This window comes from Crotalus tigris, unplaced genomic scaffold, assembly GCF_016545835.1.
Source record: "Crotalus tigris isolate CLP2741 ecotype Arizona unplaced genomic scaffold, ASM1654583v1 scf7180000024362.2655971311:6658466, whole genome shotgun sequence".
Lineage (NCBI taxonomy): Eukaryota > Metazoa > Chordata > Lepidosauria > Squamata > Viperidae > Crotalus > Crotalus tigris.
In genome coordinates, this window is record NW_024100530.1 from 2,274,370 (window position 1) to 2,292,467 (window position 18,098).

Genomic DNA, 18,098 nt, shown 5'->3' on the forward strand with positions numbered 1-18,098 from the left:
TCCCTCTTCTTTGTGGCAGCCCCTGAGATATTGGAACGCTGCTATCATGTCCCCCCTCGTCCTTCTCTTCGTTAAACTAGACATACCCAATTCCAGCAACCGTTCCTTATATGTTTTAGCCTCCAGTCCCCTAATCATCTTGTTGCTCTTCTCTGTACTCTTTCTAGAGTCTCAACATCTTTTTTACATCGTGGTGACCAAAACTGGATGCAGTATTCCAAGTGTGGCCTTACCAAGGCATTGAAGAGTGGTATTAATACTTCACGTGATCTTGATTCTATCCCTCTGTTAATTGCAAAAGGGGATCGCGTGACCTTGGGACATAAATAGGAGTCAGTTGCCAAGCGTTTGAATTTTATTCACGTGATTATGGAGAAGTCTGCAACAGACATGTGGAAAACCTAAGTCATTCTTTTCTGTGCCGTGGTCGGTCACTAGAGGAACTAAATAAGTCGAGAACTCCCTGGCAAAGCGTGCCATCCTAACACACTGTTTTAAGCCATGCCACCTGAGTAACGCTGCTAGGCTGAATACTGTGCTCCTTTGCAGGGCTGGCTCCCTCTAATATTCTGGTATGGGGCAAACATAACGCCATTTCCAATTCTTCGATTTAAAAGTTGGTGATCTACTTAAAGGACGCCCTTCCTCATTTCCAAATGTGATCAGGAACCCCCCACCCCAAAAATCCATTGTCAGCCCCGAAAGTTTTGCCCTTAAAAGATACACCGAGGGAGAACTCTGTACGTGGCCAGAGACTCTGGACAGTTCCCAAATGCATCCCGAGATGCACAAGCCGGCAGGAATTCCTGACCCAGCCGCGGCGAAAGCGCATCGCGCGGGGAGGGCAGCGCCAGCAGCTCGTCCCCAACGGCAGCCCCCTTCGCTCGTGTCCTCCAGCGGGGCGCGGATTCGCGATCCCCAACGCCTGCCCGGCCAGTAACCCCGGAGGAAGCGGGAGAAACTCGGTGCATGCTCAGAGACACGCGTGTCCTTCAAGGAAGCCTCCTCCGGGCCACGCACGCACGCCTGCCTTTCTGTGGCAACGCTGCGCTTCTTGCAACAGTTGCCGGGCGAGCCAGCATCCTCCCGCGCCCCGGGGTGCGCGGAGACGCGGCGGCTGGGCTGGGGAAGCGCGGGGCGGAGCCGGCAAGCAGGAGGAGGAGGAGGAGGAGGAAGCGGCCCGGCGGGCGATTGCCTGCTGTCGACCTGCCCCTCCGAGCCGTCGCGTCACGCGGGGCTGGGTCTCGGAGCGCGGCGGCGGCGGCGGCCTCCCAGCTCAGCCGTGGCCAGCAAGCGAGGCGGGGGCCATGGAGCCCGGGCGGGATGCTCCTCGCCTGCCCGCGCCGCTGTGATCCTCGCCCGCCCCCGCCGCAGCCCGGCGGCCGAGGCGCAGCGCGGAGAGCGGCCCGCCATGGACGCGGCGTCTGCAGAGCCGCGGCCCCCGGGCGCGCTGGGACCGCTGGCGGCGCTCTGCTTGGGTGAGTCGAGGCCAGCCCGCTCCGGCGCGGAATTTGGGTCCCGGAGCTCTCGACTGGGGAAGGGGGGTCGTTCGGGGTGCCCGGGGGGGGGGAGGTAGGGGCATCCCAGGCGTGGGGCCGGCGGAGAGCAGCCCCCGGCCCCGGGCCGGTGGGGGCACCTGGTGGTGGGACCCGCAGGCGGGGGAAGCCGGGCAAGGGCGCATCCGGATCCCTGGCGCGCACTTGCCCACCCGCGTCCGCTCCATCTGGGCGCCCGGGAGCGCCTCCTGCGCAGGCAGAGCCGCAGATGCCCCGCGGGACATCCTAGGGCACTCCTAAGGTCACGCAAACCCTCCCTCCTCACTCCCCCCCCCAAAAAAATAACAGGAGCCCAGCAGGACCCAGAGTAGAGTAAACGGAAGGTGCAGCCAGCTTGGGAAGAAAAGCTTCGAGACGCTTTTGTGCAGGTAACTTGGATAGGATTTGCGCAGCTGGCAGGTCCCGAGTGGGAGAGCGGGGTTGTGCATGACTGCAGCTCCAGCAAGCACGCGTGTTTTCCTCGTGCAAGGGCACTGCGGGCTGAAGTGACATCAGCTTTGTTTGCTCGAGCGAAGGCGGGTGTGAGCATAGCTGCCACACCAGGGGTTGTGTTCCGCAGTCGGAGAGTGTGTGTCTGTGTGTGTGTGCCCTGTGGGTTTTTTTTTTTTTTTTTTTAAGGTGGGGTGGGTGGGGAGAGATGGTTTTTCTCACTCTGGAGCGTCTTTGGCTAAGTTGGTAGACAACAGTGAGGAAGGCAAGCCACGATTCCATTTCGCAACAAGTTTGGGCAGTTTCTCTTAGGGATGGCTTGATTTGTTGCGGGTGACATCATAGAAATTCTGTTGCTGCGTCCGGGACATTAAAAAAAAAAAAAGAGAGAGAGAGAGAGAACTTTTATTAATGTAATCCATTGAAAATTTCCAGATATGAATAATGCATAGAAAAAGCATCCTTTTTAAAAAAAGAAAAGAAGAAGAACTACATTTTAGAATAGATTTTTTGTTAGCTCAAAGGCAGGAAAAGCACTTATAAAGCCATTATGAGATAATAATGCAACTATAAAGTCGGTTACAAGCTCACCTGGGAAGCCCATTTAGTTCACTAGGGCTTATTGCTAAACAATCTGGACTGTAAGGCAAACATTAAGTTGTGACTCTGTCGCAGGACAGAAAAGGAATCTAATTTAATGATTTCCTGGGCCAGGAAGTCAAGTAAGGAGTCTGCAAAATTTCACAGCAGAAGCCAGAACATAGCAATAACTTTCTGGTCCTTACAATTATGACTCTTTGTGCAAACCTGTTCTTTGGTATCCCCTGGAATCTTCAATGTCTCTGCTAAATTTAAAAATTCTGGAACCCGTAATAAGAAATGCATTTTGCTCTCGAGATATATTTATTATACATAATAGTCTATTTCAGTGGTTCTCAACCTTTTTAATACCGCAAACCCCCCAACCGGTCGTAAGTCGAGGACTACTTAACTGATCGTAAGTCGAGGACTACTCAACTGGTGCAGCACCGTTTGCAGAGTGGGACTTTTGGCGGGCTCAGCAGGGCAGAGACAGCCTGGACAATTCCTATTGGCTTTTGAAAGCCAATAAAATTAGACTCTATTCAAGAGAGTCTATTCTATTGGCTTTCAAAAGCCAATAGAATAAAAGGGAGGAGCACAGCTAAGGAAAAGGGGGAAAAATATGGCGGACTGCGTTGTTTGGCGACCCCCGTGAAATGGTCGTTCGACCCCAAATGGGGTCCCGACCCACAGGTTGAGAACCACTGGTCTATTTGGTCTGATACTGATTTCAGAAAAGCTTCAATGTTATCTTCACAGGCTTTATGGTAGAGTTGCCTGAACATTTAACCAGGTTACTTCGTACCTGCTCATCTTTAGAGGATATAAGCGATGCACTGTGGATACTAATTATTTCAGCAATATCAATCGTGGATAGTGGTTGAGTAATATCGGGATATGATGTCCTTCGCTATATTTGTTGTTTTATTCTCTGCACTGTTTCCTGTGTGCTCCACTTCCTGTCTTCTCTCCTGCCAATTGCAGCCACACTTCTTTTTCCAGGAGTTTTGATAGAGAGAACTAGAGATAGTCTGCATAGCGTTAGCAACCTCAGATTTTGATTTATTGTAAGTTATCAACGATGCACTTAAGAGAAGGCTCTTTTTTTTAAACTAAATACTTCCTTTAGGATGAAGATGCATTAATGTGGATGAAATCTATAGATTTACTTCTTGGAAAGTGTGAGTAGGAAGAGTTAATTTGATTGACAGACTTCTTTGTAAGTTTCTCCCTTTCTCTGTGGGCAAACAGCTCCCAAATACAGTGTTGATTATCAGGTCCTTGATGCTGTCTGAGTTTAGTGGTTTTCTTGCAAGTCATTTCATTACCAAGCTAGCTAATATCATAGGTGTTGATTATCTTGTGGGCAGACAAATGGAAAGCCTAAAAAACATTTAGAAATGAGCCTTACCATTTATGCTTAATTTAGGGCAGTGGTCCACAAATATTTTGTTGGGTAGGAGTTGTATCTATCGGCACTTGCTGTTGTTAGACATTTAAAAATATTCATTGATTTGGCTTTGTGGATTTCCTGAAAGAGCCGTGGGGATCCACAGTTGTAGTAGAAGGACAGGCTGAGCCTGGAGGGCGGAGTCAAGTGAGTAATCAGCCTAGATCTTTAAGCTTGAATTCCATTGACTCTTATCTAGCCCCAGTTTAGTGCTGCCCATTACTTGACTAGATTCTTGTGAATGGGCATAGTAATAAATCAGCTTAATTGAAACTTAGCGTGTGGTCCTGATTCTTTGCCCATGACACCAGTCCATACTTTGAAAACCACTAATCTAGGATAGGATCCCAGTGGAAGTCATTGATACTGGATACAATTGGGAGCCTGGAGCTGGAGGAAATTGAAAGTGAGGTTGGGTGAGAATGTATAAATGTACAGATTTCTAGTTTTGGTGGATAAACAATGGGTGGGAAAAACAAAACAAAACACCAGGGCTGTAAGCAGCTGCCTCCCTTCCTCCTTTCCCCAGCTCCCTTTTTTTCTTGCTGCCATCAGAAGGCGTGCTATTCTATAAATAGAAGTAACATAAAAAGCCAGAGTCTTTGGGAATAGTGTGATGTGGTTTTAATGAAAGGTGGCACTGCTCTAGGCTGTTGCACCATGGCTGGATTTTAAAGGCCCTTTCAGGTCACTTCAAACATTCTGCAGAGCTTTGTTGGGCTTTTGCTGGGCCTGTTCAGGGGAGCAAACTCATTGTAGCTTCTTCAGGGAGACCTGGTTAAATAGCCGGTCTAGGTCACAGGAGTCCAGAGAGAGGGCACATGAGGTCCTGGGCATGTAGAATGGAGTGTTTTAAGAGAGCGTTTTTGCTTCGCCAGTGGGAATAAGGTTCCTGCGGAGATCTGGAGTCCTCCAGCCTGTTGTCATTGCAAAGGTTTTTCTCCCAAATCCTGGACTAGCCCGATTAGAAGCCCCCTCCTCTGGATGTGAGATAGCAGTCACAGAACAATCACAGAATAGCAGACTTGGAAGGGACCTCGGAGGTCATCTAGTCCAACCCCCTGCTCCATCAGGATGCCCTACATCAGCGATCGCGAACCTTTTAGAGACTGAGTGCCCAAACTGCAACCCAAAACCCACTTATGCATCGTCGAATGCCGGGTGGGCGTGGCCCATTGGGTGGGTGGTAACGGCAGTCTGGGTGGGATTAAAAAGTTCAATCAATCAATTCCAACTTTGCGAGATCCTTTTTTTTCCCCGCGACAAGTTGAAATTGATTGATTGAACCTTTTTTTTTTTTTTGCACACAGTGGCGGAGGCCTAAAGCGAAAAGGTTTTATAAAACCCAGCTGAAGGCCTAGGACTGGGGCGACGGCGTGCGTGCCCACAGAGAGGGCTCTGAGTGCCGCCTCTGGCACCCGTGCCATAGGTTGGCCACAACTGCCCTATACCGTACCATTTCAGACAAGTGGCTGTCTAGTCTCTTCTTAAAGACCTCCAGTGATGGAGCACCCACAACTTCTGTCGGCAAGTTGTTCCACTGGTTAATTGTTCTCACTTTCAGGAAATTTCTCCTTCATTCTCTCCGTGACCCCTTGTTTCTTGTCTTGCCTTCTAGGGCTTTGAAAAATAGTTTGACCCCCTCTTCTTTGTGGCAGCCCCTCAAATATTGGAACATTGCTATCATGCCACCCTTTTTTTTCACTAGACTAGACCTGCCCAATTCCTGCAACTGTTCATATGTTGTAGCCTCCAGCACCCTAATCCTTTTTGTGGCTCTTCTCTGCACTTAAAACATCTTCCAACTTCCAGGTTCTCTATCTTCTTTCTCTTCCTTTTGTTGGCTTGGTTGATGGTTGTTTCCTGGCCTTATATTCGCTGATGTATCCTGAGCTGCCTAGAGTCGTTTGGAGTCAGGACCCATCAAGTCAAGTAAAAGGACAACATTGTGACATGTTGTCATTGTGGCTTGTACCGACAGCCGAGTCTGAGTCTTCTGGAGTTGTCCTTGGGATACTGCACATGTCTCCTGCTAAGTTGCCATTTGCATAGGCAGGAACTTTTTTTTTTTTTTACAAATTTTATTTATAATACAGTTAAAAACAAACAAGCATTGGATTTAATGTGACATTCCAGTATATACATTCTTATCAGATTATTCCACTTTTTACAATCAATTCTTCATCTCTACATATACATCTAAGTTTTATATACAATACTTGTTCTAAAATAACATATATTTCTATCTTAACATTCATCTTTAATCCCGACCGTCCTCTTCAAATTCCTCCAGCGGTAAAATTTATCCCAGGTTTCATAATAAACTGATCCACATTTGTCTTTTAATATCATTGTGAGCCTGTCCATTTCCACACATGCTAATATTTTATGTATGAACTCTTCCTCTGTGGGAATTTCCTTGCTCTTCCATTGTTGCGCTAAAGCAGCGGTTCTCAACCTATGGGTCGCGACCCCATTTGGGGTCGATCGACCATTTTTCGGGGGTCGCCAAAGGCGGCGATCCGCCATTTTCTCCCCTCCAGGGGCGCCGCCGCGCATGCGCACCATGCATGGGGGGCGCCGCGCATGCGCGCCGCGCATGGGGGCACCGCCGCACATGCGCGCCGCACATGGGGTGCCACCGCACATGCACACCGCATCGCGCATGCGCATAATGTTTGTGTGACGGGGGTCGCCGTCACACAAACGTTGAGAACCGCTGCGCTAAAGCAAGCCTAGCTGCAGTCAGGATGTGTAGCAGCAGGTAGATTGTTCCCTTGTCATATTTTTCTGTCGTTATTCCCAACAAGAAGGGTTCAGGTTTAACTCTTAAGTCCAGTGTTAATATATCCCTCAACCAGTTTCGTGTCCTGTTCCAATACTCACGAGTCTTTGGGCATTCCCACCACATATGATAGTATGAACCTATTGCTGTTTTACATTTCCAGCATAGGGGTGAGCTACCATTTGCATAGGCAGGAACTTTTGACTAAGTTGCATTAAACTGGTCTGCATAACATGTTGAGCTACAAATCTCACATTATACATTGCATTACAAATGACCACTGTGCTACCAATGAGCTAAAGCAGGGGTCTCCAGCCTTGGCAACTGTACCACTTGTGGACTTTGCTGGCTAAGGAATTCTGGGAGTTGAAATCCACAAGTCGTAAAGTAGCCAAGGTTGGAGAACCCCTGAGCTAAAGTGTTAGCAGGAAAGAATTAGAAGTCTCTTGGAGAAGACCAAAGCTGGGAGATGCTAGGAAGTGTCTAAAAAGGTTGGGGAAGTCAGAGAGAGAAAAGCAGAGTTTAAAAGTCACAATGTTTGCAGAGGCGATGGAGATGCAGCAGGCACCAGGGCAGGAGACAACTTCCACCCATCTTAAAGTTGCCAAGTTTGAAAAACGCTGGTGAAATAGGTTATATCAAGGGAGCCAAATGCAGCTTATAAAGACCACAATTAAGCAAATCCTACTTCATCAGGGTTAACACTTCCTTGGAATAGATCAGGGTTCTCCAAACTTGGCAACTTTAAGACTTGTGGACTTCAGCTCCCAGAATTCCTCAGCCAGCCAAAATCCTAATTTTTTTCCCCACAAGACTTCCCACTTCACAAAACTTTGCAGGTGTATGCCTCATTCTTCTTACTCATCATTCTTCTACTTCAGACACCATGAAAAGCTAAGCCCAAGCAGGCTTGTAAACGACATTTTCAAAATACATCCAATATAGGTATGTTTTTAATCCATATCTTACTGTAAATGCCATCATCGTAACGTCTAATTCATGTTTTTTTGGATTTTCAAAACAGTGAATCTCTTCCTGACTGGGAAAATTGAGACTGCGGTCCCTTCCTTAGGTAAGATAAATTTCCTTTTAATTACAATTTAACTTTCATAGTCTCCTTGGTGACTCATAAACCATTCCCGGATAAGTGTCCTGTTAAGAAAAAAATGGTCCCTTTCACAATATGTGAAAATAGGGTGATGCTTTTAATATTGCATAAAAGTATTGATCAAAAAATAATGCTGAGATGTTCTCTCTAGGTCAGGACTTCCTTAACAATTCACTCATCAGATGGTCAATAGCATCTCCTTACTCTGTCTGGGGTCCAGAAACAACATCAGGACAACAGATTTTAGAACTACCTCGCCTCTAAAACTAATTTTGGAAAGTAAAATGTCTGTCAGTTTAGATTTAGAAGAAGATGGGGGGGGAATCAATTACTTCTCAGGACCAACTGATCTTTGTTTGTTTTTTTAATGTACTTAGTTTTGCTTCTGAATTCTGCTTTGACGATGAGGAACTCTTTTAACCAGTTTTGCATATCATGTTTATTTCTTTGGCTCGCTTTGGGCAAAATCCTTTCCTTTTGGCAGACTTATTTAGGCTATTGATCCTCTCCTAGAAAAAAAAAAGCCTATCCCAGCGCATTTCAGCCGGGCAAGCAAAGAGTTTAGTAAAGCAGAAGGAACAGGAATTGATCAAGGCAAGATCAACCTGGCGATATTTTTCTCTGGAAGGACAAACGCTGCGGAGGTAGTTAACTCTCTGTTTCTGATGCTACCTTTCATAGCCGCTTGTAGTGGAAAACCAGAGCAGCATACAGAACGGCGAGGGGTCCTCTATAGCCCTTCCTGGCCACTCAACTATCTTCCAGCTATGAACTGCAGCTGGTACATCCAAGGAGACCGTGGCGATGTCATAACTATTAGGTAGGTGGTGTGATTTTTTATTTTTTTTTAAAAATGTATTTCCTTGTTGAATTTCAGGCGTAGTTGAGGTTTGCCTGTCATGGAGGTTTCTTCTGCAGTGCTTTTCCTGGAGTTAAAAATGTGGTTTTAGCGTCAGATGGGCTACATGATCAAAGTTAGGCTGAGCGAGAAGCAGGAACCGTGCTCACACATCGCACTAAGCTATGGTCTGCTTTAAGCATGGTTTGATTGACCTGGTTGCGTGTTACAGGTAGTCCTTGACTCAATGATCACAGCTGAACCCCAAAATTTCCATTGCTAAGTGAGACAGTCATTAGGTGAAATTTTGCCCCATTTTACGACCTTCGTGGCCACAGGTGTTAAGTGACTCACTGCAGCTGTTAGGTTAGTAACACAGTTGTAAAGTAAATCTGGCTTCCCCATTGGCTGCTTGCCAAAGGGGATCACATGACCCGGGGATGCCGCAACCGTCATAAATACATGCCAGTTGCCGAGTATCTGAATTTTGATCACGTGATCACGGGGATGCAGCAACGATCGTAAGTGTGAAAAATGGTCCATAAATCCCTTTTTGCAGTGCCATTGTAACTTTGAACGGTCACTAAACAAATGGTTATTAAGTCAAGGACTACCTGTACTGTATAACTTGTGTTCATGCAACTGGCTGCACTTAAAGAAGTCAACAAAATTCTGAGCTAAGATGGGGCTGATTTCACATCCTGAGCCACAAAGTACACAGCCTTTTGTAGCCCGCTTTAGTGTGTTGAGACAACCTAGCTAGTAAATAGCTTGTCCTAAAATGGCCAAAACAATAACCCAGGATTAAATATTTTGTATCAGAAGGTGTAAGAATAAGAATGCATTTGATTAAACAAACTATTTGTTGATAGAACTACAGACATTGTTACACAGTTGTAACACCTCAATTCAACAGACCCCAATTTAGGCCCAACTTCAAAGACCTCCCACCAAAATAATGAACAAGCATCCAAAATAATCTGGAAGTTAATTATGTCAGCCAATTATACCACTGAGTAATAGCAATAGCAATAGCACTTAGATTTATATACCGCTTCATGGCGCTCTCTAAGCGGCTTACAGACTCAGCATATTGCCCCCTCAACAATCTGGGTCCTTATTTTACTGACCTCGGGAGGTGAAAGGGCTGAGTCAAGTTTGAGTTGGTCAGGATCGAACTGCCGGCAGGTGGCAGTCAGCAAAAATATCCTGCAGTACTGCATTCTAACCACTGCGCCACCACGGAAAATGAAACACATCACTCATAGCAGCTTGTGCCTGTTTGGCTTTTGGTGCCATTGACAAAATTGGTGTGAATGATGTCACGTGGTGTAATGCACATTCAAGAGTCATGGAGGCCCTTTCCCTCCACCTGGTTTAATGAATGAACGTTTCACTCTGCCTTCATTTCCACAAACAAAAGGCACCTTGTTTGTAGCTCCTGAGCTACAGCTTATAAAAATGCCTTTGCCGGTTAGTCGTTGTTGTTTTCTTTGTTACAAGCTGTCAGGCTCCCTCTGGCTGAATCAGGTAAAAATAACAAGAATTAAATTCTTTAGATATTAACAAAAATAAAATACAGATAGTCCTCAACTTACGACAGTTCGCTTAAGCCCCGCTCAGAGTTACAGTTGAAGCTGAAAAAAAGTGCCTTGTGACGGGTGTCCCTCACACTTATGACAGGATCCTGGCAGGGTTCTCCTCCCCCCTTGCCCCCCAAAACCCAACAAAATACACATTTCTGAAGTTCTTGAGAAGGTCAGGAGGCCCAGTCCCATCCCTTCCAAAGGTCACCAATCTCTGATGGAATGCAAGATGTGAACCAGGTTGCTTTTCCTTCATTTGTATGTCTTCTTTTTTTTTTTCTCCATCTTTTTGTCTTGGTAGTTTTAAGAACTTTGATGTGGAGGACTCTCCCAAATGTTCCATAGACTGGTTGATGATGGGTCCTTCTTCCAAAGGGGAGGAATACAAAGTCTGTGGATCTTTTATCCCTCCTTCGTTCATCTCTGCCAGGGACCACATCTGGATCTTTTTCCACTCAGATCCATCAAGTTCAGGGCAGTCTCAGGGATTCCGCCTTTCTTACATTCGAGGTAAAATCTCCTCTGTTGATTCGTTCCATTTCTGGCTATCGTGTCTGTGGGAGAGATTAATTCCATTTCACCCTTGCAAGGCTACTGGGAAGGCTTTCCGATTAAGAGAGGACAGTGAACTGGAATAAGCTAACGTGCCTTAGAGTAAACCAGAAATAAACTCACATCTCTTGGAGCCATGTCCAACACACAATTCTCACTGCGAAGTGTGTGTGTCTTGATTTTGGCTCAGCATGTTGCATGAATATAAACGACCACAAAGGTTTGCAGACCAGGTTTATGGCATCCTCCATTATATGAACTCAACTCATCATTTTTGTTCAACAAATATCGACCGACCATGGCTTAATGTGATGTGTGAACCCAGCCCTCATCCTGGCTTCTTTCGGGCCTTTTGTCAAGTCCTGTGGGTGACGTCCTGTAAAACAAAGCTATAAAGTGATTTATGAGTAGAACGTTCTGCAAGCTAAGAGATAGAACTGAGCTGCATGGAGCAAGTTGGAAGCTGAAGGTTTTGCTTGCCAAGATAGAGTCTCACTGTTGTGTCATGTTGCTGTGTTTGTGAGACTGACCCTCGTTTGTCTCTTCACAAGGATGCTGTTAGTGGAGAGATCAGCAAACAATATTGGGCCATAGTTTAGTTGTGAAAGTTTTAAACAAATGAAGGAAGGCAACAGCAAACTTGTTTTGTTGGCAAGAAACCTACTTAGATGTGTCTATCAAGCATTTAGTTCAGGTGAAACTTTACCTTTAATATCAGGACAGCAACAAGAGGTCACTCCATATTTACACTCCATGTAGTCCATACACCTTATAGCTTTAATCCCACTTTAGGCATGACAACCAGTTGGGTGACTTTGGGCCAGTCACCAGGAGACTGTGAGTTCTAGTCGTGCCTTAGGCATGAAAACCAGCTGGTTGAGTTTGGGCCAATCACCAGGAGATTGGGAGTTCTAGTCCCGCCTTAGGCATGAAAGCCATCTGGTTGAGTTTGGGCCAATCACCAGGAGACTGGGAGTTTTAGTCCCGCCTTAGGCATGAAAACGCACAGGGCGGTTGTTGTGGAGAAAATAGGAGGACGGTGCATTAAGTACGTTCTTTGCCTTGAGTTACTTACGAAGTAAAAAAAAAAGGCAGGATAAGAATCTAATACATAGATAAATAACTAACGCTTGCAGCAGACGTTTCTAACTCTTCTCCCTTACTTTGCAGGAAGGATTGGCCAAGCCAGCTGCCAGTCGGATGAATTCCACTGTTTCAATGGCAAATGCATCCCCACCACTTGGAAATGCAATTCCATGGACGAATGTGGCGATAATTCTGACGAGAAAAACTGCAGCCTCCCCCCATCGGAGCCCCAGTCCAACATCTGCCCTTCGGGGACGTTCCAGTGCAACTTCGCCCATTCCACCAAGTGCTTGCTGAACGAGCTGAAATGCAACACCGTGAAGGACTGCATTGATGGCTCCGACGAAGAGAATTGTCCCAATCTGTCCTGCGGCAATAAGCTGAGCAATTTCTACGGGTCGTTTGCGTCGCCAGATTTGTTCCGCCTGGACCGGAGTCGGGCCGATCTCTGTTGCACGTGGCAGGTGGACACCCAAGATAACCGCCACGTCCTTCTGCAGCTCAGCTTGCAGCTGGGCTACAAAGATTACGTGAAGGTGTACGATGGCTTAGAGGAGAAAGCGGACAGGCTGATAGAGAAGCTCTCATATCGGAATAACAAGCACTCGGTCAGCCTAGAGTCCTCCAAGGGGCAGATGACCATCTTGTACTACGCCTGGTCGAAAAGCACCGGCCACGGGTTCAACGCAACGTACCAGGTCAAAGGGTATTGCCTTCCATGGGAGCACCCGTGCGGGGACGATGAGGAGTGTTACTCTGATAAGCAGCACTGCGACGGGTGGTGGCATTGCGCCAACGGCAAGGACGAGGAGAATTGTCCAGCTTGTCAGAAGAACGAGTACCCCTGCGAGGGGAACAGCGGCTTGTGCTACTCCTTGCTCGACCGGTGCAACAACCAGAAGAACTGCCCCAACGGGTCGGATGAGAAGAACTGTTTTGTCTGCCAGCCGGGGAACTTCCACTGCGGCACCAACCTCTGCATTTTTGAGACCTGGCGTTGTGACGGGCAGGAGGATTGCCAGGATGGCAGCGATGAGCACAACTGCTTGGTGATCGTGCCCCGGAAGGTCATCACGGCTGCGCTGATCGGGAGCCTGGTCTGTGGGCTGTTGTTGGTGATCGCCTTGGGTTGCGCCTTCAAGCTCTACTCACTGAGGAGCAGAGAATACCGGTGAGATGATGCTGTTAGGACTGTTTTTATGGGGGAGAGAAGGAGGAGGAGGAGGAGAAGGAGGAGGAGGCCAAATCTTGAAAAATGAAATACAGGCAGTCCTCAACTTGTTTAGTGATCATTGGAAGTTACAGTGGAACTGAAAAAAAGGGACTTATGACCATTTTTCACACTTATGACCGTTGCAGCATCCTCCATGGTCATGTGATCAAAATGGGCAACCGGCATGTATTTATGAGCTTTGCAGTATCTTGGGGGATCACATGATCACCATTTGTAACCTTCCCAGCCGGCTTCTGACAAGCAAAGTCAGTGGGGGAAGCCAGGTTCCCTTTATGACCACGTGATCCACTTAACAACTGCAGTGATTCACTTAACAACCATGGCCCCCCAAAAAGGGGGATAAAATGGAGCTGTGAATCACTTAAGAACTACCTTGCTTAGCAGTGGAAATGTTGGGCTCAATTTTGCTGGTGGGTTAGGGTTAGGGTTGCTCACTAAGTGATTTCGTTGTAAGTCAAGGACTGCCTGTAGATGCAAAGAAGGAGGAAGTGACCCACCCTGTCCGCACAGATATTACCCAGTCAGTTTCTCTCCTCTTTCTCTCATTCCTCTCTTGATCCTGATTCCAGGGCCTTCGAAACCCAGATGACTCGCCTGGAGGCAGAGTTTGTAAGGCGTGAAGCTCCTCCTTCTTATGGACAACTGATTGCACAAGGCCTCATTCCCCCAGTGGAAGACTTCCCCGTTTATAATGCATCACAGGTAAGAGATTCTCTCTGGAGCCATCTCCCCAGTCCTGGCGATGCGAGTCAAGAGTGAAATGGATACTACCTTCCTTTTCTAACCATAGAGTCATGGTTAGAAGTCTAAAAGATGCTTCTGACTTGTCCCAAAGGTGTTTTTTCAGGAGGCAACTGGACTCTTTTGGTTTTCCATTCTCATCCAAGAAGCTTCTTCAGCTCTGACCGGATGGTGGGGAATGGAAGGGTTTATACTCCATTCCCCACCATCCAGTCAGAGCTGAGAAGCTTCTTGGATGAGAAGTGAAATGTCTTCAAAGAAAAACAAGAAAGTCCAGTTGCTGCCTAAAAAAAACACCTTTGGAGCAACCATGACCTGGCTGATGGAGAATCTCCACAGACCTGCTTCTTACTTGAAACGTTTTTCCAGTGTGATTCTCCTCCGAGCTACGTTCTAAGTTTGGCTTGCTTGCTTTAGGTCAGGGGTAGGCAACCTTGGCTCTTTTATGACTGGTGGACTTCAACTCCCAGAATTCCTGAGCCGGCATAGCTCAGCATGGAAGCCTCTCCCTTTCTCCTCAGCATGGCTGGCTGAAGAATTCTAGGAGTTGAAGTCCACCAGTCATAAAAGAGCCAAGGTTGCCTACCCCTGGTTTAGGTGAAGCATGTGCTGTAAGAACCCAACTTTGTGGTATGTGGTATGCTTGGTAATTTGTCCCTCAAGTGAGAACTCTGCATTGATTAATTTGATGATTCCTTGATTTGTTTTCTTGGCGGTCCAAAGTAAAGGTAGTCCTTGACTTACAATCCTTCGTTTAGTGACCGTTCAAAGTTACAACGGCACTGAAAAAAGTGACTTATGACCATTTTTCACACTTAAACCCTTGCAGCACCCCTAGGGTCACATGATCAAAATTCAGATACTTGGCAACTGTCTCATATTTATGACGGCTGCGGTGTCCTGGGGTCACGTCATCCCCTTTTGTGACCTTCTCACAAGCAAAGTTAATGCGGAAGCCGGATTCACTTAACAACCTGGTGACTGACTTGACAGCTACAACGATTCACTTAACAACTGTGACAAGGAAGGTGATAAAATGGGGCAAAACTCACTTAGCAACTGCCTCGCTTTGCCACAGAAATGTCGGGCTCAGTTGTGGCCGTACGTCGAAGCCTGTCTGTAAGTCAGATGCTTGCAAGCCTTTAGAGCAGCGGTGGGGAACGACGGTCCCCTTTATGACGTGTGGACTTCAACTCCCAGAATTCCTCAGCCAGCCATCGCTGGCTGAGGAATTCTGGGAGTTGAAGTCCACAATTCATAAAGGGGACTGTCGTTCCCCACCTCTGTCTTGAAGTTTTGATGACACTCACCACGGGAAATATGCGGGTTATTTATCTTTTCAGGCTTCCATGCTGCAGAACATCCGAACGGCCATGAGGCGGCAAATGAGGCGCCATTCCTCAAGGCGCAGCTCTTCTCGCCAGCGTTTGGGCAGACTCTGGAACAGATTCTTTCACAGGCCGCGAGCGAGAGGAGGCCAGGTTCCGCTTTTGAATCCTGCCCGTACCTCCCAGACGGTCCTGGGGGACGGGATCCTCAACTGTACAGACGGAATGCCTGCCGAGAGTCTCCCCGCTACTCCTGAAAACGCTTGTGGCCCACCTGGAGGGGTGTCCGAACCCGGGAACAGCCCCTTGGCCTTGGAGGCAGAAGCAGCAGAAGGCCCGTCCGCTGGGGAGAGTGTGCCAAGCCCTTTCCCAGCTGCTCTGCCGGACGCTGAGAGCGAGCACAGCTGCAAGGCCGAAGAAGCCCCCGAGGGCAGACTCGCACAAGCCGGCAAGGCAGATTCAGGAAGAACTTTTAGGGACCCCTTGCTGGAAAGAGTGACAGAAATTCATCAACGGGGCAGGCTGGCATGTGGCAGGACAGCTGGAGAGGGTAGACCATCTCAGCGGGATCAGCCGCTGAGGGAAGAGCCGCATCACCCAATGCCCTTAAAAAACTGGGAGTCTGGGTACCCTGAAGGCCACGGAGCCGTCCCTTTTTGGGAGGAACGCCAGCCCAGTGGTGACCCGCACTCGTGTCACGAAGAACCTTTCGGCATTCACCTGACTTGTTGCCATTCCATGCAAGTGCCAATAGCCCCCTCCCCTCTCCCTGCCCCTGAAGTCAGTCCCAGTGATGACGAGTCTTTGCTGGTGTGCTAAAGGGTCATGTTGACACGCAGAAGCCCACCATAATCTTGTGTGCACCATGACCAGACAAATAGCGCAGGTCCCATAACCCACATCCTAACTGCAGTGACACCATGGTGCACGTCACCTCGCTAGCTCCACCATGCGCGTGCCGCGGGAGGATACCCCACCCCACCTACACCTCCCCCTCTCCTTTGTCTCTTTCTTTACAGCATGTCTATCTTAGCGAAGAATAGCTTACAGACAGCTAGGGAGAAAGAGTGTTCATAGTCTCTCTCTCTCTCTCTCTCTCTCTCTTCTCCTCGTTCAGTTCCATGATGCTCTGAGGATAGATACAACGGTTATCTGCCTCTAAAAAATAAGGAGGATGACAAGAGGTAGGCTAGATCTGTTACCAAAGCAACGAGAGAAGAAACATGGCTTGAGTCCAAAGCAAGCAGGAAGTATGCAGAACCGTTTCAGACACTTTCCTAATTCTCCTGGGTATAAGAAGGGGGCAGGGAAGGTCCAGCAGAATCAGACTTGCAAAGTTCCGTTACTATAGCCAGTCTCAATAAAAAAATAGTTTTAGCGTTCCCATGGAGTTGACTCCTTCTCTGGACTACCGGATGGGTTTGACGCTGCCTGGGTGGCTTCATGTGATGTGCAAAAAGCTATTCAGACCATTGCTTGGGTTTCGATGGAGTACTATGGGTGAATCAGTTGTGATTTATTCAATAGGCCATGCTTAAGCCATGGCTGAAGGTCAGCTTTTCAGTATTAAGAGCTGGAAGCTTGACAACCCCAGCCTTGCCCCTCTTGGATCATTTGACTGCGTATTTGTGGCTAATGAGTGGGATATGCACAAAGTTTACTGAGGTTGCCCTTTTGCCCCTTGGTTGCTTTGAATGCAAGGCTGGATATGATACCCTCGAATAAGTAAGCATATCCATAAGTAAAGAGAAGCCACACATGGCCCACGTTGACGTGTTTCTTGCTTCCAAGAAAAAGGTCACTCAAGTCTCTCTTTTTTCTAGATCATCAGAACTTGAACAGTGTCTTGCTGGATTGGACCCCTGGTCCATCTAGTTCAACAGTCTGTTGTCACATTGACCAGCCAATTGCCCAGGAAAGTCCACTAATCTCCTAGCACAGTGATGGCGAACCTTTTAGAGACCGAGTGCCCAAACTGCAAACTAAAACCCACTTATTTATCGCAAAGTGCCAGGGCTGCATCAGCAGTGTGGTGCCCTCAGGGGCGTGGCCCACCGGGTGGGCGTGGCTGCAGTGGTCACGGAAGACTGGGTGAGCGTGGCTGGGGCCAGGGTGGCGGGGGCCAATCCCTCGCCATCTCCGGGGCATCCCGGGGGGGCCAACGCCATTTGCTCACTCACTTCCTGCCCTGTCGTTTCCAAATGCCACGTGCTCGCTACTCAATCTCTGCTGGGGCAATGGCGCGTGTGCCCACAGAGAGGGCTCTTGAGTGCTGCCTCTGGCACGCGTGCCATAGGTTCGCCACCACTGTCCTAGCAGATGGTCTTCAGAGGTAGCTCCACTGCTATCAAGGCTAATAGCTATTGATCTTCAACACTTCCATGAATTGGTCCAACCGTTTTTTGAAGCCACCCAAGCATCACCTCTTCTGCCAGTTGTTGCAATTCTTCCACTATTTTCATTATCGGTGTGACTTCCTTGTCCCTTGACTTCCCAATCTGCACATGCTCTCCAGGGAAAGAAGTCCCTCAGAGTGATTCCCTCTGCAGGTTCACGGAAGTAAACCCAACCCAACCCAGCTCCTCTGCCTTTGAGTGTTAAGTTGTGGGTGCAAATTGAAACTACTGCTATGGAGTTGATCCTCCTCTACCCTCTTTTGTTTGTCCCTGTCTGTAAAATGGGTCCCCTCTGCTCCTATAGATGTGAGCTTTTCTACGATCTGTTCAGAAGCTGTAGGAGAGATGACTGGCTGACAGGGCTAACGCAGGGCCTGGGCTGCTATTACTGGGACTGCTTAAGTGAAAATTCCAATTATTGCCAATT

General features: G+C 47.9%; 1 protein-coding gene across 1 annotated transcript; it reads left to right on the forward strand.

The window, feature by feature from the left end:
• Window positions 1-933: 933 nt before the first annotated feature.
• LRP3 (LDL receptor related protein 3) lies at window positions 934-17,327 on the forward strand. The gene is made up of 7 exons (XM_039327493.1): window positions 934-1,478; window positions 7,827-7,874; window positions 8,592-8,730; window positions 10,636-10,844; window positions 12,057-13,143; window positions 13,776-13,908; window positions 15,291-17,327. The coding sequence occupies exons 1-7, from the start codon at window positions 1,412-1,414 to the stop codon at window positions 16,092-16,094; spliced, it is 2,487 nt and encodes an 828-aa protein (XP_039183427.1). The 5' UTR covers window positions 934-1,411; the 3' UTR covers window positions 16,095-17,327.
• Window positions 17,328-18,098: the final 771 nt, after the last annotated feature.

What these genes read in the sequence shown, in the direction of transcription:
- LRP3 (XM_039327493.1), top strand. Translation starts at nt 1,412, where the DNA reads ATGGACGCGGCGTCTGCAGAGCCGCGGCCCCCGGGCGCGCTGGGACCG. An exon ending in GCTGGCGGCGCTCTGCTTGG is followed by an intron (nt 1,479 to 7,826) that starts GTGAGTCGAGGC and finishes TTTTCAAAACAG; the next exon opens with TGAATCTCTTCCTGACTGGG. An exon ending in CCGTTTATAATGCATCACAG is followed by an intron (nt 13,909 to 15,290) that starts GTAAGAGATTCT and finishes TTATCTTTTCAG; the next exon opens with GCTTCCATGCTGCAGAACAT.